Consider the following 24,374-nt stretch of genomic DNA (forward strand, 5'->3'; position numbering starts at 1 on the left):
AACGAGGCCTCGGGAATTCAGGGGAGTGGCTGTGGGGGCGCGTCGCAGCTCCCCGCTCGGCCAGCCCCTCTTCCTAGACATGGTCTGGTTCCCATTGTAAAAGCTGCGCCCTGAAGAGGAGGAGAGTGGTGTTCCCGGCTTGGGGCTGCAGGAATCTGTTCGTGCTGAAGCTCTTGCATTATTTTAGGGTGGGGCGGGGAGGGCCCTGGATTTTGGGGAGTGGGGGTGGGCGGGGAGGAGGACGCGGGGGGGTGGGTGGGGGAGGACTCTGTGAGGGAGCCGGTCAAAGACTATGGGGAAGGACCAGGAGCTGCTGGAAGCTGCCCGCACTGGAAATGTGGCTCTGGTGGAGAAACTCCTGTCTGGCAGGAAAGGAGGGATCCTGGGCGGTGGATCTGGACCCTTGCCCCTGTCTAATCTGCTAAGGTAAGGACGAGAACCAGCTCTGGGATTGCATACCTCGTTCTTACATTGTGATAGATCCATTCTCCTCCTCATGGTTATTGCACCTGGTGGCTGCCAGCGAGTCATTCTTAAATTAGGCAGGAAAACAGACTGTGTGTGTGGAGAGGAGGCATGAGGCTCCCAGTCAGATTGATGCCTTAGATTCTTTGAGTAATTTGAAAAATAGCCTTCCATCAATGCGTCAGTAGCTACTTTTTCTGAGCTGTGGTGCAGAACTTGTACATGTACTAGGGTTGCTGGAAGAAAATCGGTGTTCCACTCGCTTTTCACCAGTATTTATAATATATTTTCAGTGTCGAACCCAGCTTTTTTTTTTTGTCTATTTGAATGAAATTGGTAGAGAAGCTATTGCGTGCATGCAATTACCCTGCAAAGAGCAGCAGCCTTTGGTTGCTGCTACCTTCTCTTGTAGAAGGCATTTGCTGTGCTGTGGGTTATGATCCCACAAAATGAAGCGAGCGAACCTTCTGATGAGAGGTCACCAGTACAGGGTGTGTGTAAAACTTGATGAGACAGGTGAGGCAGTACTTCCAGTTACCTGGACATAGAGTGAAACTTGGTTAGTAGGATGACGGATGTCAGGTCAGGATTGGGATAGTGTATATGGAATATAGTAGAGGGCTTTTAATATGAAAACGTTACGGGTGTGACTAATATTGCTTGGAGACTCTGAGATGACATTTAAAAAAATGTCAAGGTCTTTATTCAGCAGGCAGTACCCTAGAAATAGAAATAGCTGGGTTGATTTGCATATTTGAAAAACTATGAACTTAAAAGTTGAATTGATGGACATTTGTTCATCAATAAATAAGTTAAGAGGGAAGAAGCTTGAAGAATATTCATTAGATAAAATGCAAGCAAAACTCTTTAGTTCATAAAATTATGGCTATTCACTTTGCCCTGGATATTTTTGGAAGCATCAATCATCATTAATATCTTCACCCTAAAACATCTTTTAAGCAACCCAACTGTACTTGTAAAAATTTTAAAAAATCCAAGTGATTTTCTTGGCTTTTAAAAACTCTTTGGTTTTGACAAGTTTAGTACAGACTGCTGGATGATAACATTGTGTCCTTTACTCAGGTTCTTATATGGTGTAGTGGTCAGGCTGTGCAGTTAATTACAATACTGGCTAATAGGGAAAATGAAAACATCTGTATTAGAGTGAAATGAATTTAGTTGGCAAATAGTTGATGGGATTTTAAAAAGCTCCATATGTGATCATCTATACTTGTCAATAGTGACATTTTATTGGAATGATAGTTCAGATCAATGAATTGTGGGACTTTTTTTTGTTGATCTTAGAAGTGATGACTCTTATGTGTACTCTCTTGTTAAGTAATTTTCACTTTAAAATGCAAGTAGACAGTGTGGACATATTTCAGATTATGGCTCTAATGCCAATTTATATAAAAGCAGTTTATCTGGTTACGGCTTTAAAGTTGCAGACAAAAGAAATATGTTTACTAGTTGATTGAATTAGTTGTAAGAATGATTATGGCCAGAAACCTATATTCTGAAAGAGGTTTCTAAGTAATCAATTCTTTTGGAAAAACACTAAGGAATTCTTTGAGAACTTCAGGAAATTTTATTGAGATAAATGGTATTTTAAAAAGCCTATCTTTCTGATAGAAGTTAAAGGTAAACATCTTTTAAATACTTTCTCAGTTGTGCCATTTAAGAAAAGAATAGATGGCAAATTTTAGGAATTGAATAAAATTTCAAAATTGTAACCCACAACATACTTCTTGAATAAGAGGTTTTCCCTTTTGCTGTTTTTTCCAGAGAAGAGTGGTAGCTCTAGAACAGAAATGTGCCTAGAGAACAAAACTAAAAAACGTGGGTTCATTGGAGTAGTTTGAAGTTGTAAAAGTCAAAATCAAAACCAGTAACCTTTAAACTTGAATCTCATACTGAATAAACAACTACATCAATGTCTTTGAAGAAAATGAGGGTTGAAATTGTATTCTTTGGGTGATCCTTTGCATAAAATGAAATTCCTAAGAAGGCACATTTAATTTAGTTGCTACTTTTTTCACAAATGATTGTCATCAGAAATTTATTTACAGAATGATGGAAATGTGGCCTCTTCCTCTTCAAACATAAAGATACTTGGGCATTTTTAAATACTTTGGAATGAATTACGGAATAGATTTGCCACTACCTCCTCCCTGCCTTTATTACATGTGTTGTGTAATAGTCGTGTCAGATCCTGTGGTATTATGTATATCATCTCATTCAATTCTTATATCAGCTTTAACTGGCTGAGCCTCATTTCACAGGACTGAAAAGTTAGGAAGATTAAGGACTTGCCCAAGGTCACTTAATTAGTAATGGCAAAGATCTGAAGTTATGTGATTTAAATTTGCTTTTCCACATCTTAAGTCTTCTTCATTGAATCTGTTTGATTCATGAAAATTTAAGATACTGGCTTAGCCTAACTCTTTCTTTGCTATGAATAATTTGACTTAAAAATCCTTAATTCTTTTCCTAATTACAATAACAAAAAAATCTCATGACAGCCTTTTGAGGGATCACTAGATAAGAACTTTTTGGAAGATGCTTTTGATGACATAATTGCCTACTAAGTGAGTAGTAGCTACCTGCTGGGGAATCAGGTATGCTTGGGTGACACTGCATTTTCAGCAACAGTAAGAATGACCTTCAATAAATATAAAAATCTAAGCGTCACTGTCCTGTTCTATAAAATGGGAATAATAATAGTACCTATCATATAGTTGTAAGAATTAAGTGAAATAGAAAGAAATGAATGCAAAGCATTTAGCACATTGGTATTTATCATTAGTGTTATTATTTCTCCTGCAGCTTTAAAGCACTTCACTCTATTTCTTAAGATCTTGATTAATAACGATTTGTTTCATATTGGACATGGAGTAAATTTCTTTAATAGAATTTCCATTAGAATTACAGAAGGTGCAAATAAAATGGGTCCTTTTATTCAACTTCTGACCTAGAGGAATTACCTGTAACACCCTTTACCAGTTAGTTATTCTAGCCTTGTAAAATCCTTAAGTGACTAGATCATTCCATTTTTCTGGACAGCTCTAATTATTAAAAAAGTTATCCTTATATCGAGTTGAAATCCTCCTCCCTGTAATTTCCAGCAGTTGGTACTAGTTGGCAATGGAGTATAGGTGAAGTTAGATTTTCATGCTTTTCACTATTCTCTTTTTACTTCTTTGCATATTTCCAAATTCTGCAATGACTCCCATAAAGGTGGTGAGCAGAAATGAACAAAATGCACCAAATATCGGTTGACCAGAGTAAATATACTGGGACTTGATATACTGTTGAATTAAAACAACAACAAAAAACAGGTTACAAAATAGCATTTGTAGCATGATCCTTTTTTTTTTTTTTAAAGAAAAAGTAAGTGTGTGTGAAAATTTATAATGTGCATTAAGAAGTCCGGAATGATAAACACCGAAATGTAAAAAGTAGTATTCATCTTTGAGTGGTAGAATTGTGGGTGATCTTTATTTTCTTTTTGCTATCTACATTTTTCAGTATTCTAAAATGAACATGTATTATGTAATCAGAATAGCAGCTATTTCAAACATCATACAATGAAATTATTATCTTTTTATTATTGATTTAAGACATACCTTAATACAGGCCAGTTTTATTGAGGTGCATAATGATATTGGCTCACACTGAGCAGATACTTAAAGCTTCCAGGTATTTTTTTCAATGACTTGTGAAGCAGTGGTTTCCCTATCATTCTTACAAAAGTGTTGATTGAACTTAAATTATTCCTATTACATTATATCTTCCTTGTTTTAGCCTATATTTATAATCTGTTTAGATCTTTTTGATTGAGTCTATCTTCCAGCGTATTAACTTTTCTTCTCTGCATCATCTGTAGATTTAATAAGCATGTTTTCTATAATTGGAATTCAACACATGATGACATAATCCCTAAAGAACATTTCTTTAGCTTACTATAAATTTAAAAGTAGCAAACTTTACACATGGTATTTCTACCAGCATTGAAGCCACTTAATAGAACTCTCATTCAGCTACTTCTAATATACCTGTGAGAATATTATGAGGTATTTTATCCATTGCCCTTCTGAATTCATGCTGTGTCTTGTTTATGGCATTCCTTTCATCTATCTCTGGTAGTAACTCTATAAATTCCACCCAAATCAGGCTATTTTATTATAGCTTGTTTACAGTAGTGAACTGTTGATGATGCCTAGTACCTGATACAAATTCCTTCTTCCCCCTTGTACCTAATTCTTCTGGGTCTGAATACTTACATTCATTTAAAATGTCTGTTATGATCTCTGCCTTTTTGAAATTTCAGTAATCTCCCAACCCTTATTTGTCTATACTTTTTGGTTTGAAAATGATTCTCACTAGAGATGATAGAAGCAAAATAGAAGTTGGGAAGAATCAAATTCTTGGCATTGTTAGATGTCACAGGAAATTCTCTTGTGGTCTGTCAGAGCTTAAGGTTACATTATCTGTTACAGAAGTGAACTTTTTATACTTTTCTTCTCTTTTTCAAACTTAGTTGAAAGAGACATTAACATTTTCCCAGGTAAAATGCTTTTTTGTGTTTGTCTTCATTTATACCTCTCTCTCATCACCCCTTTTGTCTTTAAAGAAATCTGAGCTCCTTAGACCTTACCAGAGTACTCAAATTACCTCTTTCCTTTTCTCCCTCCACACTGTATATGAAGTTTCATTTTATTTAACATCTTTCATGAGACAGCTGCAAAATCTTTTCAAGTGTCTTCCTTTGACATAACTACCTTTTAATCTAAACAAAAATAATTCCTATTTAGAATGTATATTGAATCATTTCTTTCTTAGTGAGTCTAGATTAAGAATTATTTGTATTTTAATAAAGCAATAAAAAGTTTTATGTCTCAAATTTACTTGATTTTCTTAATGACTCAAAGGATCACAGATCAAGCATATTTAGTAAACTCTTGTTGAACGTAAAGAATCCAGTTCTCAAGACCCCATGTGAAAAAGTAGATCTGTAAGAAGTAGGGGAAAATAGTCTCTAGTCACCAAAGACATATAAACCAGAGAGTTTACAAATTTTTCAGATTTAGGATTGAGTTCATGAAGTTTTTGGTGATGGGTACAGGGAGATGAGATAAGAGGCACCTCAGAAGTGTAATTTTCACAACTATTTGGGTAATTGTGGTTATTGGGACTCTGATAAGGTACTCACTTTCAGGGAAACTGCATTGGTTAAATGGAATAAATCACAAATAGAGCAGTTAAACTGCAATGAAAATGTTATATCTATAAAAATAGTCAAGTTGCAAGTGGGTTATCTATTTTAGCTAGTAATGATGTTTGAAGCGGTGATTGCACCATTATGTTCAGGGAGCTGTGTCTGCCAGAGTGAACAGTGCCAGCTGCATGATGGGGAGTGAAGAGAGGAGAGGGAATTTTGTTATTGACCTCTTTCTCTACTAAGCTAGCTTTTCAGCTCCCTCCTCAAAACAGGGAGACTGATGTGTAGCAGGGAATTAGGACAACCAGCCAGTGACTACTACTCACTCTGTCCATTCCTACATTGCCTAATAACTAGTGTATCTCAGTGGTTTCTTACAGTTGATGGAAGGGTAGAACAGATCTTCACTGACATTAATGCAGAAGCTTACAATATTCAGCATTGCCCCTTTTGACTTTAGCAATTTAACCTCTCAGGTGACAGTAAACAATTTGATTTGTTCAATTGTATACTGAAATGATTTAATTATGTATTTGATGTAATTTTGGAAAATTCTTTTGAGGAGTCTATTTTAGAACATTCATCCTGAGTATTTAACTGGAAATGGAAGCTGACTATAATTCAAATCAAGGGTTAGAAAAAACTAATTTTAGCCTACAGAACCTGAAGTTATTTAACATTTAATGCATTTTAGTGTGTCTTTGGTTCCATTTTGAACATATTGCAGCATAGCTTTAGTTAATTAAAATGAGTTTTGATTATTCATCATAGAATATTTTATATTTTATTTTATTTTTTTTTTAAATTTTATTTATTAGAGAGAGAGAGAGAGAGGCAGAGGGAGAAGCCAGGCTCCCAAGGAGCAGGGAGCCCGATGTGGGACTTGACCCCAGGACCCTGGGATCATGACCTGAGCCGAAAGCAGATGCTTAACCATCTGAGCCACCCAGGCGCCCAGAATATTTTATATTTTAAAAAGCAGGAATTTACACAGAAGACTCATCTGTGTTCCATTTCTTTCTCATGTATGTGATGATGTGGTCAGGTACACCATATGGCAGGCAGAGGCACAATGCCCGTTGAAAACTCAGTGAATTTTCCTGTGTAACATAGATCTAGGAATCTTTCTTAGAGTCCAGTTTTCTTCCTTTGCATCTGTAGGACAGGAAGTGAATTCTACATTTGTGTTAAACCTGGGTACGGCATGAAATTGTGTCTTTTGAGTGTGCACCATGAGTGTATATGGTCAGAGGATAAATTTTGTTTTTGTCAGTCCCTTCTGCAGTCTCCAAAGAGTGTTCATCTCTGAATCTGTTTCTTAGAGATAGTGCTTCCTTATTTAACAGTGCGTCTTCATGAATTTGTCTGTAAAAATGGAACTTTGATTCAGTTGTGTTGTAGAGTTATTTGGCTTCTACTGTCTTGTGAGAGCAGCTTTATTTAAAGTGGTTAATTACTTCTAGTTAACTGAACTGAGACAGTTGGCCTAGACTTGTCACCATTCTTTGATCAAATTGAATCAAATCTTGACTGATAGATGTGGGCGTAAACAGCCAACCTAATTTCTTGCAGCCTGCTTGGTATTTCTGTTCCCCATACCACATTCCCTTTAACGCTTCCTACCCAAATCTCTTTTTCTTCAAAGAAAGCCTCTTCTCCATTTTAATTGCTACAAGTCAGCCTGGCTCTAGTTTTTGTGCCAATTGTCCCTCTCCTAAGGGGAAACCGATTTTGTGTGAGGAGTAGAATTGGGAAGGGCTGTGTAGTGAGACATAGATTAAGAAGAACATTATCATTAGCCATCAGGGAAATTCAAATCAAAACCACACTGAGATACCACCTTACACCAGTTAGAATGGCAAAAATTGACAAGGCAAGAAACAACAAATCTTGGAGAGGTTGTGGAGAAAGGGGAACCCTCTTACACTGTTGGTGGGAATGCAAATTGGTACAGCCACTTTGGAAAACAGTGTGGAGGTGCCTCAGAAAATTAAAAATAGAGCTACTCCATGACCCAGCAATTGCACTCCTGGGTATTTACCCCAAAGACACAGATGTAGTGAAAAGAAGGGCCATATACATCCCAATGTTCATAGCAGCAACATCTGCAATAGCCAACCTGTGGAAAGAGCCAAGATGCCCTTCAACAGACAAATGGATAAAGAAGATGTGGTCCATATATACAATGGAATATTACTTAGCCATCAGAAAGGATGAATACCCAACTTTTACATCAACATGGATGGGACTGGAGGAGATAATGCTAAGTGAAAGAAGTCAAGCAGAGAAAGTCAATTATCATATGGTTTCACTTATTTGTGGAACATAAGGAATAGCATGGAGGACATTAGGAGAAGGAAGGGAAAAACGAAGGGGGAGAAATTGGAGGGAGAGATGAACCATGAGAGACTATGGACTCTGAGAAACAAACTGAGGGTTTTGGGGGTGGGGGTAGGGGGATGGCTTTGCCCGGTGATGGGTATTAAAGAGGGCATGTACTACATGGAGCACTGGGTGTTATACACAAACAATGAATCATGGATCACTACATCAAAAACTAATGATGTATATGGTGACTAACATAATAAAATAAAATTAAAAAAAAGGAAGGACAAATATTGGACCTTTAAAATGAAAGAGTTTATAGAGTTTGCATTCCTCATGTCTAGTTTCCTGCCTACCTCAGTGTTCATTTCTCCTCTAACTTCATGGATCGGTCCTCTTACAACTTACCTAACTTTACCCTACCTCCAAATACTACTATTTGTGGGAGTTGAAGTGTGATTGATTGGGAGAGGCTTTTAGGAAGAGGACATTATTGTAGTATTTTCACTTAAAGAGCAAACAAAACTTTAGGCCCAAATAGTAATGCTTTGGAGCTCTTGTTAGCAGAGCTGACAAGAGCTGATGTTAACAGCTGATGGAGTGAATTTTGCCAGATTTGCAAGAGGGGTTGGTTAAAGGTGGTCATTTATTTTTACTTCTTATGAGGCTGATGCTGTCAAAAGAGAAAGAGATTTGACTGGAGACATGAGAAATGGGATGGCATAGGGCTGGTGTTGGAAAAGCCTTTTCTTTTTGCTATTTATTTCATCCCTAGAACTTTTTATTGGTATCAAGTATAGTAACACACTCGTGTTAGATACCAGCTTGTGGTATGTTGTTTGCCTATTCCAGAAGTTATTCCTTAGATGTACATATTTATTATATAATCATAGATGACAAGTATATGGAATAGAATTGTATACGAGCTTTGACATCTAATGTGGTTTGAGATTTAAATTCTTTTAAATGCATTTTCTTGTTATTTAAAACTTCAGTACCTAGGTTATGCCATAAATGTTTTACTGTACAGGAAAGGCATTTGAAGTTATGACCCCAGGATCCCAATTTCATTCTTCCTCATTAAACTTTTCTTTTTTTCTTTTCTTTTATTGGCCTAAATTACTGTTTAACCACTTTGAGTCCTTGTTTGGTACCTCTAGTTACTAATCTGCATTTAAAATGTTTTATGTACCATATAAATATGCTAAATATAGTATCTTAGTTTTGATTATACGAAAAAACTGCTACATTTACTTAATAGAATTATCCCTATTTTGTATAACTATTTTACTGTTAGTATGGGACATGGGAGTGAGTGGGAGTGTGTTTGGGAGGAGCAGCAGGAATTATGCAGAGATGTTCTATGGCACAGTGAATTCTAGCTGTGGGGTACTCTAGGACAGAGTTGCTTCCTGTTTAGCTGCTTTGGCTAGTGACCAGAGTGATCTGTCACTCTGAAGTTTGATAGCAGCTTTGAAGACATAATCAGAGAAGGTGAAGAATTATGAATGATGGTTAAAGTATTCATATAAGTTTTTCCACTGGTATGTTTTATGCTATATATTTGGGTATATTTATTTTTTTATTTTTTTGGGGGGGATGTTGAATGGGTTAGTTTATTTATTTTTTTATTGTTATGTTAATCACCATAGAGCACATCATTAGTTTTTGATGTGGTGTTCCATGATTCATTGTTTGCGTATAACACCCAGTGCTTCATGCAGAACGTGCCCTCTTTTTTTAAATAATTTTTTATTGTTATGTTAATCACCATACATTACATCATTAGTTTTTGATGTGGTGTTCCATGATTCATTGTGCATAACACCCAGTGCTCCACGCAGAATGTGCCCTCTTTAATACCCATCACCAGGCTGACCTATCCCCCACCCCCTTCCCCTCTAGAACCCTCAGTTTGTTTTTCAGAGTGCATCGTCTCTCATGGTTCGTCTCCCCCTCCGACTTACTCCCCTTCATTCTTCCCCTCCTGCTTCTTTTTTTTTTCCTTAACATATATTGCATTATTTGTTTCAGAAGTACAGATCTGTGATTCATCAGTCTTGTACAATTCATAGCGCTCACCATAGCACATACCCTCCCCAATGTCTATCACCCAGCCACCCAGTCCCTCCCACACCCCACCACTCCAGCAACCCTCAGTTTGTTTCCTGAGATTAAGAATTCCTCATATCAGTGAGGTCATATGATACATGTCTTTCTCTGATTGACTTATTTCACTCAGCATAACACCCTCCAGTTCCATCCACGTCGTTGCAAATGGCAAGATCTCATTCCTTTTGATGGCTGCATAATATTCCATTGTGTATATATACCACCTCTTCTTGATCCATTCATCTGTCGATGGACATCTTGGCTCTTCCCACAGTTTGGCTATTGTGGACATTGCCGCTATAAACATTGGGGTGCACTTACCCCTTCGGATCCCTACATTTGTATCTTTGTGGTAAATACCCAGTAGTGCAATTGCTGGATTGTATGGTAGCTCTATTTTCAACTATGTGAGGAACCTCCATACTGTTTTCCAGAGTGGTTGCACCAGCTTGCATTCCCACCAACAGTGTAGGAGGGTTCCCCTTTCTCCACATCCCCGCCAACATCTGTCGTTTCCTGCCTTGTTAATTTGAGCCATTCTGACTGGTGTGAGGTGGTATCTCATTGAGGTTTTGATTTGGATTTCCCTGATGCCGAGCGATGTGGAGCACTTTTTCATGTGCCTGTTGGCCATTTGAATGTCTTCTTTGGAAAAATATCTGTTCATGTTTTCTGCCCATTTCCTGATTGGATTATTTGTTCTTTGGGTGTTGAGTTTGATAAGTTCTTTATAGATTTTGGATACTAGCCCTTTATCTGATATGTCATTTGCAAATATCTTCTCCCATTCTGTCGGTTGTCTTTTGGTTTTGTGGACTCTTTCTTTTGCTGTGCAAAAGCTTTTTATCTTGATGAAATCCCAAGAGTTCATTTTTGTCCTTGCTTTCCTTGCCTTTGGCGATGTTTCTAGGAAGAAGTTGCTGCGGCTGAGGTCGAAGAAGTTGCTACCTGTGTTCTCCTTTAGGATTTTGATGGACTCCTGTCTCACGTTTAGGTCTTTCAACCATTTGGGGTCTATTTTCATGTGTGGTGTAAGGAAATGGTCCAGTTTCATTCTTCTGCATGTGGCTGTCCAATTTTCCCAACACCATTTGTTGAAGAGACTGTCTTTTTTCCATTGGACATTCTTTCCTGCTTTGTCAAAGATGAGTTGACCATAGAGTTGAGGGTCCATTTCTGGGCTCTCGATTCTGTTCCATTGATCTATGTGTCTGTTTTTGTGCCAGTACCATACTGTCTTGATGATGACAGCTTTGTAATAGAGCTAGAAGTCCGGAATTGTGATGCCACCAGCTTTGCTTTTCTTTTTCAATATTCCTCTGGCTATTCGGGGTCTCTTCTGGTTCCATACAAATTTTAGGATTATTTGTTCCATTTCTTTGAAAAAAGTGGATGGTATTTTGATGGGGATTGCATTGAATGTGTAGATTGCTCTAGGTAGCATTGACATCTTCACAATGTTTGTTCTTCCAATCCATGAGCGTGGAACGTTTTTCCATTTCTTTGTGTCTTCTTCAGTTTCTTTCATGAGTATTTTATAGTTTTCTGAGTACAGATCCTTTGCCTCTTTGGTTAAATTTATTCCTAGGTATCTTATGGTTTTGGGTGCAATTGTAAATGGGATCGACTCCTTGATTTGTCTCTCTTCTGTCTTGTTGTTGGTGTATAGGAATGCCACTGATTTCTGGGCATTGATTTTATATCCTGCTGCTTTACTGAATTCCTTATGAGTTCTAGCAGTTTTGGGGTGGAGTCTTTTGGGTTTTCCACATACAGTATCATATCATCTGCAAAGAGTGAGAGTTTGACTTCCTCTTTGCCGATTTGGATGCCTTTGATTTCTTTTTGTTGTCTGATTGCTGTGGTTAGGACTTCTAATACTATGTTGAATAGCAGTGGTGATAGTGGACATCCCTGCCGCGTTCCTGACCTTAGGGGAAAAGCTCTCAGCTTTTCCCCATTGAGAATGATATTCGCTGTAGGTTTTTCATAGATGGCTTTTATGATATTGAGGTATGTACCCTCTATCCTTATACTCTGAAGAGTTTTGATCAAGAAAGGATGCTGTACTTTGTCAAATGCTTTTTCTGCATCTATTGAGAGGATCATATGATTCTTGTTCTATCTTTTGTTAATGTATTGTATCACGTTGATTGATTTGCAGATGTTGAACCAACCTTGCAGCCCAGGGATAAATCCTAGTGGTCATGGTGAATAATCCTTTTAATGTACTGTTGGATCCTATTGGCTAGTAGTTTGGTGAGAATTTTTGCATCCATGTTCATCAAGGATATTGGTCTGTAGTTCTCCTTTTTGATGGGGTCTTTGTCTGGTTTTGGGATCAAGGTAATGGTGGCCTCATAAAATGAGTTTGGAAGTTTTCCTTCCATTTCTATTTTTTGGAACAGTTTCAGGAGAATAGGTATTAATTCTTCTTGAAATGTTTGATACAATTCCCCTGGGAAGCCATCTGGTCCTGGGCTTTTGTTTCTTGGGAGATTTTTGATGACTGCTTCAATTTCCTTAGTGGTTATACGTCTGTTTCAGGTTTTCTATTTTTACCTGGTTCAATTTTGGTAGTTGATACATCTCTAGGAATGCACCCATTTCTTCCAGGTTATCTAATTTGCTGGCATAGAGTTGCTCATAATATGTTCTTAGAATTGTTTGTATTTCTTTGGTGTTGGTTGTGATCTCTCCTCTTTCATTCATGATTTTTTGATTTGGGTCCTTTCTCTTTTCTTTTTGATAAGTCTGGCCAGGGGTTTATCAATCCTGTTAATTCTTCCAAAGAACCAGCTCCTAGTTTCGTTGATCTGTTCTACTGTTCTTTTGGTTTCTATTTCATTGATTTCTGCTCTGATCTTTATTATTTCTCGTCTCCTGCTGGGTTTAGGCTTTATTTGCTGTTCCTTCTCCAGCCCCTTTAGGTGTAGGGTTAGGTTGTGTATTTGAGACCTTTCTTGTTTCTTGAGAAAGGCTTGTATTGCTATATACTTTCCTCTCAGGACTGCCTTTGCTGTATCCCAAAGATTTTGAACAGTTGTGTTTTCATTTTCATTGGTTTCCATGAATTTTTTTAATTCTTCTTTAATTTCCTCGTTGACCCATTTATTTTTTAGTAGGATGCTCTTTAGCCTCCATGTATTTGAGTTCTTTCCGACTTTCCTCTTGTGATTGAGTTCTAGTTTCAAAGCATTGTGGTCTGAAAATATGCAGGGAATAATCCCAGTCCTTTGGTACCAGTTGAGACCTGATTTATGACCTAGGATGTGATCTATTCTGGAGAATGTTCCATGGGCACTAGAGAAGAATGTGTATTCTGTTGCTTTGGGATGGAATGTTCTGAATATGTCTGTAAAGTCCATTTGGTCCAGTATTTCATTTAAAGTCTTTATTTCCTTGTTGACCTTTTGCTTAGATGATCTGTCCATTTCAGTCAGGGGGGTGTTAAAGTCCCCCACTATTATTGTATTGTTTTCAATGTGTTTTTGCTTTTTTTAATAATTGCCTTATATAATTGGCTGCTCCCACGTTAGGGGCATAGATATTTACAATTGTTAGATCTTCTTGTTGGATAGACCCTTTAAGTAGGATATAGAGTCCTTCTTCATCTCTTATTACAGTCTTTGTTTTAAAATCTGATTTGTCTGATATAAGGATTGCCACCCCAGCTTTCTTTTGGTGTCCATTAGCATGGTAAATGGTTTTCCACCCCTTCACTTTCAATCTGGGGGTGTCTTTGGGTCTGAAATGAGTCTCTTGCAGACAGCTTATTGATGGGTCTTGTTTTTTAATCCAATCTGATAGCCTGTGTCTTTTGATTGGAGCATTTAGCCCATTTACATTCAGGGTAACTATTGAAAGGTATGAATTTCTTGCCATTTTATTGCCTGTAAGGTGAGTGTTACTGTATATTGTCTGTGTTCCTTTCTGATCTATGCTGCTTTTAGGCTCTCTTTTTGCTTAGAGGACCCCTTTCAATATTTCTTGGAGGGCTGGTTTCGTGTTTGCAAATTCCTTTAGTTTTTGTTTGTCCTGGAAGCTTTTTATCTCTCCTTCTATTTTCAATGACAGCCTAGGTGGACATAGTATTCTTGGCTGCATATTTTTCTCGTTTAGTGCTCTGAAGTTATCATGCCAGTCCTTTCTGGCCTGCCAGGTCTCTGTGGATAGGTGTGTTGCCAATCTAATGTTTCTACCATTGTAGGTTACATATCTCTTCTCCCGAGCTGCTTTCAGGATTTTCTCTTTGTCTCTGAGACTCGTAAGTTTTACTATTAGATGTCGGGGTGTTGACCTAATTTTATTGATTTTGAGAGGGGTTCTCTGTGCCTCCTGGATTTTGATGCCTGTTTCCTTCCCCACATTAGGGAAGTTCTCTGCTATTATTTTCTCCAATACACCTTCTGCCCCTCTCTCTCTTTCTTCTTCTTCTGGGATCCCAATTATTCTAATGTTGTTTCATCTTATCATATCGCTTATCTCTCGAATTCTGCCCTTGTGATCCTGTAGTTGTTTATCTCTCTTTTTCTCAGCCTCTTTATTTTCCATCATTTGGTCTTCTATATCACTGATTCTCTCTTCTGCCTCATTTATCCTAGCAGTGAGTGCCCCCATTTTTGATTGCACCTCATTAATAGCCTTTTTGATTTCGACTTGGTTAGATTTTAGTTCTTTTATTTCTCCAGAAAGGGTTTCTCTAATAACTTACACACTTTTTAAAGCCCAGCTAGTATCTTTAAAGTCATGATTCTGAACTCTAGGTCCGACATTATACTAATGTCAGTATTGAGTAGGTCCCTGTCAGACGGTACTACCTCTTGTTCTTTTTGCTGAGGTGTTTTTTTTCGTCTTGTCATTTTGTCCAGAGGAGAACAGATGAATGAGAGAACAGAATGCTAACAGGTTAACAACGTCTCCAGCAAATATACTCTATACAAATCAGAAAAGACCTGAAACCAGGGGACAAGAAAGGGAAAGAAAGAAAGAGGAAAAAAAAGGAAAAAGAAAAAGATAAAAACAAATACAGAACAAAACAAAACAAAAAAACAGAATATGATCAAATATGATCAGAGTAGTGCATAGATCAGTGCCACACACTAGATTTTGGGTGTATTTTGGTCTGTTAGAAGAAAGTGCCTCCTAAAATTTTAAAGGAAGAAAGACTTATATATGTACAAATAAGGGTTGATACAATGAAGGGATGGAAGATGACTGTAAAGATGAAAATTATAAAAGACTTTATAAGAGGAATTGATAAGAGAAATTGTTTTTAAAAAGAAAGAAGATTTAGAAAAAAAAAGAAAAAAGAAAAAAGAAAGGGAGAGAATGTGATTAGGCAGGAGACTAGAACCAAACCATACACTAGTGATTTAGGGTATATTTTGATCTGTTAGAAGAAACTGTATCTCAAAATTTTAAAGAGAGAACAACTCATATATATATGCCAAAAATAAGGGTAACTACTATGAAGGGATAAAAATAAGACTCAAAATGAAAAATAAGAAATGTTTTTTTTAAAAAAGGGCTTGATAAGATGTTGGTTGAAAAAGGGAAAAAGAAAAATAAAAAAAAACAGTTAAAAAAATTAACTTTGAAAAAGTAATGAATTATGATATAAAAGCCATGAATTCTATGTGCAGTATTCCCCTAGCTCTGGAGTTCTCCCGTTCTCCTTGATCGGTAAACTTGGTCTTGGCTTGCTGGCTGTTCCTGCTGATCTTCTGGGGAAGGGGCCTGTTGCTGTGGTTCCCAAATATCTTTGCCAGAGGCGCAATTGCCCCGCCCTTGTGAGTCCGGGCTAAGCAAGCTGCTCGGGTTTGCTCTCAGGAGCTTTTGTTCCCTGCAAGCTCTTGGTACGGCTTTGGAGGACAAGGGTGAAAATGGTGGCCTCCCAGTCCCCACCCAGAACTTGGGGCCCCACTCCTCAGTGTTCCCCCAGAGAAAAGCGGTCACTCCCGTCTCCCCGTCTCCGGCCACACTCCGTGCTCACCTGGCCTGTGACCGAGTGTTTCTATCTCTGGCACCCGACCCCATGTGGAGTCTCCAAACCCAGCAGATCCTTGTGGTGTGCTCCTGCACCGCTCCTCCCCGGGGAGGTAGGGGAGTCTCCCCAGCCCTGCCGCTTGTTGGGTCCCTGCTGGAGGAGCAGTGGCCCGACTGTGCTGCGGAGCACAGTTTATGGCAACCCCGAGCTGAGAGCCTGTGCCTCGGCTCCGTCTCTTCAGCCGGCTTCCCCGCTCCGATCCCTGGGAGCTCTGCTGCACTCAGGCACCCCCAGTCTTTTTGTGACCCCGAGGGTCCTGAGACCACACTGTCCCGCGAGGGTTCCATCCTCCGCTTAGCCACTGGAGCAACGGTCCCTCAGCGGAGCCGGCTTCTAAAAGTTCTGATTTTGTGCTCCGCGGCTCTATCATTTGCCAGAAGCGGCCCACGGAGGCCCACTCCCCCGCTGTCTATCCTCCCGAATATCACCTCGGATTCACTTCTCCGCACGTCCTACCTTCCCGAAAGTGGTCGCTTTTCTGTTCAGAGTGTTGTTACTTTTCTTATCTTCGATCTCCTGTTGAGTTCGTAGGTGTTCAGAACGGTTTGATCCCTATTCAGCTGAATTCCTGAGACCAAACGAAATCCAGGTCTCCTACTCCTCCGCCATCTTCTATTTGGGTATATTTAGACCAAGTCTTATTAATCAGTGAACCAGCCACTCTCCAGCTGACCCAACAAGTCAGTCAGGATTTCATAGGGAACTGACATCCAAGAACAATGATAACAAAGAATGATCTCTCATTATTTTAACAAATATTTCTTGAGTACCTTGTGGATTCTAAAATGGAATGAGATCATCTCTACCTAACCCCAAGTATTTGTAGAATAATGGAACAGGTATGTCAACAAAGAGTTAAAGTATAGTGTAATATTTATTGTAATGGAAGTCCCAAATAATGCAACAGGAATGTGAAGAGCAAGAAGAAGTCTTCCTTAATTCTATCTAAGAGGAGTAGTCGAGGGAAACTTCAGAGGTGATTCTTGAATCTTATTGGATGAATGGGAGTTTGCCAGGCTGACCATTTAAGGGAAGGGCTTTTCTGGAGAAGGAATAATATATTCAATAATAGTATGTGAAAATGTATACTTACAATTATAAACTACTTATAATTTGGAATATTATTAGTAGTTTGGTATAGAACATGGGTAAGAGGCAAGTCTGGAGATTGAAGGACTTGTGTGCTACCCTAAGGAGTTTTAACTTAATCCTGAAGAGCATGGTGATCCATTGACTTTTTTTCCCCTCTCTAATTTTTGATATGTTACTTATTCATTTATGATGATAACATGGCTCCTTCAAATAATTAGGTAAAAGATGAAAAAAATCACCCCTAATTCTATTGCTAAGACCCATTTGTTCCTATGATTGTTTAGTTTAATTTTTTTTTAATGGATCAATTATTTAATTATGTTCTTTGTAAGAAATTTAGAACACCGTGGGGCGCCTGGGTGGCTCAGTCATTAAGCATCTGCCTTCGGCTCAGGTCATGATCCCAGGGTCCTGGGATCGAGCCCTGCATCGGGCTCCCTGCTCAGCGGGAAGCCTGCTTCTCCCTCTCCCACTCCCCCTGCTTGTACTCCTTCTCTCGCTGTGGCTCTGTCAAATGTATAAATAAAAAATCCTAAAAAAAAAATTTAGAACACCAATTTGTGAGGGTAAACTCCATTTGTGAGAGAAAACACAGAGCGGAGGTAGCCCTGCAGCTGAGGAATAGCTTTGATTTTTGGCAGAATTTGCGAGTCCACAGCTTTCTGATCAACCTTGCGCTGCTCTGTAATCTCATATTTCTCTTTCTCGGTGTCGAAGATCTCACCCTCCTGGTGTCTGGGCTTATGCAGCTGCTGCTTCTTGAAGTAAGCATCAGTGAGATGTTTGGGGATTTTCACACTGCTGATACCAATTTTGGTAGAAGTAGCAATGACGAATTTCTGATGTGTTCTATGCAGAGGAGCTCGATTGAGGGACAGAGGTTCAGTCACAAGTAGCAAGCCACTGCTCAGTTGCTTCAGGAAAACTACCCTCTTGCCTCTGTGATACCCAGTGAGGATGATCAAAATGGTCCCGGGAGTGATACTAGCTCGCAGCTTTCTCACGTGCTGACTGAAAGGTTTTTTGCCATGGCTCAACAGCTTTTGAGGCACATCTTCAGTAGGGTAATACCTAGGCATTTTGCAAAGTTTAACCACTCAGGTACCACCATTCTTGTCACCACCAACTGGTTTTGTGACAGTAGCGAGAACTTTCTCTTTCTTTTTCTTTTCAACCCTGGATTTAGCTGCCGAATACTTCCTCTTGTATATGGCCTTTCTGGAATATATAGCCGATCGGGAATATCTGACAATTCCTCTGACAAGGACAGGGTTTTGGCTGCAGTGGGGCTTCCCCTTCTTTGGCATTTTAGCCTTGGGGTTACCCTTCTTAGCCTTGCCACCGGCATTAGCCTTCTTAGCTTCAGGTTTCTTCTCCTCAGTATCTGGCTTCTCAGCTTTTTCACCCGCCATCTTGCAAGATGAAAGAGCTAGTGCAATTATTATTAGATAAAGCATACATTTTGAATCCTGAATTTTCCACTTAATGGTATATTCTAAACTTTTTCAGTGTTATTACAAAGCCTTCATAATCATATTTTTAATGGCATCATTAAAATATCCCACTTAGGGGTGCCTGGGTGGCTCAGTTGGTTAAGTGTCTACCTTTGGCTTGGGTCATGATCTCAGGGTCCTGGGATCGAGCTCTGCATCAGGCTCCCTACTCAGCGGGGAGTCTGCTTGTTCCTCTCCCTTGTCCCTCACCCCTGCTCATGTTCTGTCTTTCTCTGCTCTCTCTCTCAAATAAATAAAATCTTGAAAAATATCCCATTTAATGCAGAATTTTCATAGACCTCCTATATCAGAATCAAGCCTTTGGTTGTTTGTTAAATGTAGGAGTTTCCTGGTCTCACCTTGGACCTACTGGGTTAGAATTTCTGAGTAAAAGTTTTGGGAATATGCATTTCATAAGCTTCCCTAGGTAATTGTTATATGCACTAAAGTGTGAGAACAACTGATCTGGTGTATATACCTTTACTTAAATATTCTTTTAATGTAGATACTTGAATGATGTTTATTTATTATTATAAGTAGTATATAGTATTATGATGAACATTGTCATACAAACCACCTTTTTCAAGAATTATATTCTTAGGATATATTTCTAGAAGTGGAATTGCTAGTATTATTAGTGTCCCAAATATTATGCCAATTGCTTTACGTGCTTTATATCCAGTCTTCACAACAGTCCTGAAAGATATTTATTATTAGCCTCATATTTATATATGGGGTAAAAGAGCAGAAAAATTGAATAACTTGCCCAAAGTTACAAAGCTAGTAAGTGACAGAATCAAGATTCAAACTCAGGTCTTTCCGATCCCTAAATATCTTTTTATTGTGCCATATTGCTTCCTTGTTCCATAGGGATCAGTGTTTATCCTGGTTTAAAATATGAAAATATCAATATGTTTCCAGTATGCAAATAGAAAGTACATTTTCTACAAAATTACCTAGTAACATATTTTAGTTCATACATAATTTTCAGTTATTTTTATTTGTGCTCATCATATACTTTCAAATTATGGGCAGTATTTTGTTTACATTTGTTTCTTGATAGCATATGAGTGATAAACTGGATTTAGTGTTAAAATAACTGAAGGTGTTTTAGGATATTTGTCATCATTTTCACTTTAAAACAGGGTGGAATTGTTTTATCCAAAATTTCTTGGGTGCATAATGATATCTAACTTCTGTTGTCTTCATAGGTGGTTTAATAACTTGTCCATGCATGCCAAGACTCCAGATGGGTGTGATTTATTTCTCCCCATTTCTTCCCTCCCATGAAAAGGCAGAAAATACAGTATTCACCGTAGTTTTCATTTAATTTCATTTAATTTTGTGATTCACCTGTTCAAGCTAATAAATCTGAGCTCTTAGTTTTAACTGATCTCATTATTAACTCAAGGATCTTGTGAAATCTAGTGGAGAAAAACCAGGCAAGCAGGCACTTTGTCCTTAGGACCTTCTCATCCCTGTTTTTGTTGTCCTCTGTCAGTTTGCTAAGCCTTTTTGTTCTGTTCTTGTTCTGAGACATTCTGTGTCTTTTTTTTACCTGAAACCTAGAATTCTCATTCAGTTTTATCCTGTACAAATAAAAATTTTTCTAAATTGCATCTTATTCCCTCATGCCATAGGTCTCCATTTTCAGGAACAGTAAATGGCATGGTAGAAAGAAGCAACAGAATGTAATGGAAGAAGTCAGAATCTTGAATTTGAATGAAAACTCTGCCATTGAATGGACATTTGGCCCAGGGCAAGTTATTTAACTTCTTTGGACCTCCATCTCCTGATTTAGAAGTGAGGATGATAATCTATCTTGTAGAGTTGTAAGGATTAAAGAAAATTTATATAAAATATCTAGCACATGGCTTATGACGTAGGAGGGACTCAAAACGTGTGCTTTTGTTGTTATTATTACTGACGTATTATGGCTATGCAAGGAATAATTGTATAAATTTCATGAGTATCTTTATTTGATGTGAACTATGGGATATTTGCATTTTAATAGGTAACTTCTTTAGGTATATTGTCTTAAGTTAAATCTTTAATGGTGTGGGCAACAAGACAGACCACTGGCGGTGATATATTTGCTTAGTCTTCCTCTGATCCCAGATAGTGATTACTTTTTTCTGCCTACTTTGAGGAGTAGTACTGGTCACCAGATATTTAGCATTAGTTTGTTATCTTCTACATTTTTCACAGAGCTAATATGAGCAGAAAGAGATTGTGTTCTGCCGGAGTTGTGCATGCTGTGCTATAATCCATGAGGTTAATGGTTTCCTAATAAGCTTATCACTGATATTTTCTTTATCTTGCTTTTTTTTTGTTTTTTAAAGAATTTATTTATTTGACAGAGAGAGAGACAGTGAAAGAGGGAACACAAGCAGGGGGAGTGAGAGAGAGAGAAGCAGGCTTCCCGCTGAGCAGGGAGCCCAATGCGGGGCTCAATCTCAGGACCCTGAGACCATGACCTGAGCCGAAGGCAGATGCAGACTGAGCCACCCAGGTGCCTCTATATGCTTTTTAAAGCATTATTAGTTGACAAATATTTTGAGGGTGTTTACTATGTATCCAGCATGGTGATGGTGCTTTGGAGTATAGAAAATAGATTTTGCTCTCTAGGCAATTTGCAGAAGTTACACATATGAGACGATAGCTCACTATATAGTAGTTTCTAATTTCATAGAGTGTAAAAGCTCACAAAGTCGGCTTTTTCTTTTGATCTGTCCAGTGTCAACATTTGGCTCCCATCTTCTATTATATATCAATACATGACCTGAATCTGACCATGACTCAGGTTTAAGTAATTCTTTAATGGTTGGAGCTTTAAAAAAATTTTTTTGATTTTGAAATAATCACATACTTGTGAACAAGCTAGAAGTTTAGTTGAAATAACTTTTTTTCTCCAAACCGTGTGAGAGTAAGTTGCCAACCTGATGCCCTGTCACCTCAGGATACTTTAGTTTGTATTTCCTAAAAGCAAGGGTATTTCCCTATACAACCACAATACAACTACTAAAATCAGGAAATTAGTATTGCTACATTACAACCATTAAACCCCATTCAGGTTTTGGCAGTTGTCCCAATAATGTGCTTCATTGGAATCCAGTTCAAAATCATATATATTTTGTTGTCACACCTCCTTAATGTTCTTTGGTGTGGAAGAATGTCTCAGTCTTTCCTTGACTTTTATGATCTTGATACTTTTTGAAGACGATAGGCTAGTTATTTTGTAAAATGTCCCTCAGTTTGGGTTTGTCTGGTGTTTTCTTAGGATTAGATTCACATTGTGCTCATCTTTGGCAGGAATATCACAGAAGGATGCTGTGTTCTTTTCATTGCATCCTATCAGGTGGCATGTGATTTTTTTAAAATTTTATTTTATTATATTATGTTAGTCATCATACATTACATCATTAGTTTTTGATATAGTGTTCCACGATTCATTGTTTGCGTATAACACCCAGTGCTCCGTTCAATATGTGCCCTCTTTAATACCCATCACCAGGCTAACCCATCCCCCCACCCCGCTCCCCTGTAGAACCCTGACTTTGTTTCTCAGAGTCCATAGTCTCTCATGGTTTATCTCCCCCTCTGATTCCCCCCCTTTGTTTTTCCCTTTCTACTATCTTTTTTTTTTCTTAACATACAGTGTATTATTTGTTTCAGAGGTACATGTCTATGATTCATCAATCTTACACAATTCACAGCACTCACCATAGCACATACCTTCCCCAATGTCTATCACCTAGCCACCCCATCCCTCCCACCCCCCACCACTCCAGCAACCCTCAGTTTGTTTCCTGAGATTAAGAATTCCTCATTATCAGTGAGATTATACGATACTTGTCTTTCTCTGACTTGTTTCGCTTAGCATAATACCCTCTAGTTCCATCCACATTGTTGCAAATGGCAAGATTTCGTGTTTTTGATGGCTGCATAATATTCCCTTGTATATATATACCACATCTTTATCCATTCATCTGTTGATGGACATCTTGGCTCTTTCCATAGTTTGGCTATTGTGGACATCGCTGATATAAACATTGGGGTGCACATACCCCTTTGGATCACTACATTTGTATTGTTGGGGTAAATACCCAGTAGTGCAATTGCTGGGTCATAGCGTAGCTCTATCTTCAGCTTTTTGAGGAACATCCATACTGTTTTCCAGAATGGCTGCACAAGCTTGCATTCCCACCAACAGTGTAGGAGGGTTCCCCTTTCTCCGCATCCTCAAGGTGGTGTGTGATTTTGATTTGTACTCTTGCTCATTATGTTCACTTTAATCACTTGTTTATGATAGTGTCTGTCAGGCTTCTATTTAGATAATTACTTTTTCCCCTTGTAATAACTATTTTGTGGTGAGGTATACTTAATTATCTGAATATCCCATTCTTCATCAAACTTTAATTTTATAAGTAGGGCCTCATGGATTGCTATTTTATTGCATGGGTTTTAATGTATTACTGTCATTGTTAATTTTTGGTGCTTAAATTGTCCCAGACTTAGCCAGTTTAAGTCCCTTTAAGGCTGGCTTTTCTGAGTCATTCTTTGAGCATTACCTTGATTTTGGCATCATAAAATGTTCCAGGACTTATCTTTCTCTGCCTCAGCTCTGGATCCCATTTCTCTAAGAAGTTCTTTTTATTGGAAAATGGTAAGTAGGTGCTAACATTTGGATATTAAGTATGGTCATTAGTGAAAAAAATGTATTCATACACAGAAATATATGCATTTACATTTATATCTACCTGTATTTTTTGAAAATCCTGGGTTTACAATGATGTGTCTAATGCCAGTCCAACTCCACAGCAGGATTCATTTTGGTTTCTTCCTTCCTATATTTGTAACTTTTTGCTCCAATAGTGAAAAACTTGACTTCTGTTCTCTTTAGTACCTAGACTTACTTGATAAATTCCCCTGTATACAACCAATCCTCCTCTCTACTGCCATACCCTCCCCTGAGTCTGTGTCTTCATTACCCAACTCAGACTCTGCTGCCCATGTTAGCCTGATCTACACTGATACCTTCTTGCCATTTACAGTCTCTGACTCTTCATGCCAGTTCACATCTACAGAGGCATACTCTTTTTATCTTGCTTGGGGTCTAACCCCCTGAACTGGGTCACCCTTGCACATGGATGCCCTCTTCACCCTGTTTGGACTCTTGACACTCTTATGTTCAGATGTTCCCCTCTGCCACCACCACATGGATACTCTTTTCACCCTACTGGGGCTCTAACCCTCTCACATCATGCACCCCTTTATAGGGATGCCCTTTCCAACTTGCTTGGTACTGACACCCCATACTCAGCTGCCCCCAATATGCGTATCTCCTTCCTTGGCTTGGGCTCTGTCAACTTCACTGTAGGCCCCTGCAACCTCCCTCTTCCTTCTGGTGTGGATGATTATTTTTTTCTGCCCTTCTTAATAGCTTTAGAGGCTGAATTATTTTTTTATTTAAAAATTTTTTTTTAAGGATTTTATTTATTTGTCAGAGAGAGCATGCGCACAAGCAGGGGGAGTGGCAGGCAGAGGGAGAAGCAGGCTCCCTGCTGAGCAAGGAACCTGATGTGGGACTTGATCCCAGCACCCCAGGATCATGACC

General features: G+C 38.5%; 1 protein-coding gene and 1 pseudogene across 16 annotated transcripts in view; one reads left to right on the forward strand and one right to left on the reverse strand.

Moving 5' to 3' along the window:
- Positions 1–267: 267 nt before the first annotated feature.
- ANKS1B (ankyrin repeat and sterile alpha motif domain containing 1B) overlaps positions 268–24,374 on the forward strand; it is a 1,105,044-nt gene continuing 1,080,937 nt past the window's right edge. For all 16 annotated transcript variants that reach the window (XM_027592180.1, XM_027592182.1, XM_027592181.1 and 13 more), the window contains exon 1: positions 268–426. In XM_027592180.1, coding sequence (XP_027447981.1) covers positions 293–426 — 134 coding nt within the window. In that variant the 5' untranslated portion in view covers positions 268–292. The remainder of the gene's footprint in view (positions 427–24,374) is intronic.
- Positions 17,810–18,676, reverse strand: LOC113921469 (annotated as a pseudogene).

Source organism: Zalophus californianus, chromosome 9 (genome assembly GCF_009762305.2).
Source record: "Zalophus californianus isolate mZalCal1 chromosome 9, mZalCal1.pri.v2, whole genome shotgun sequence".
NCBI classification, from domain to species: Eukaryota; Metazoa; Chordata; class Mammalia; order Carnivora; family Otariidae; genus Zalophus; species Zalophus californianus.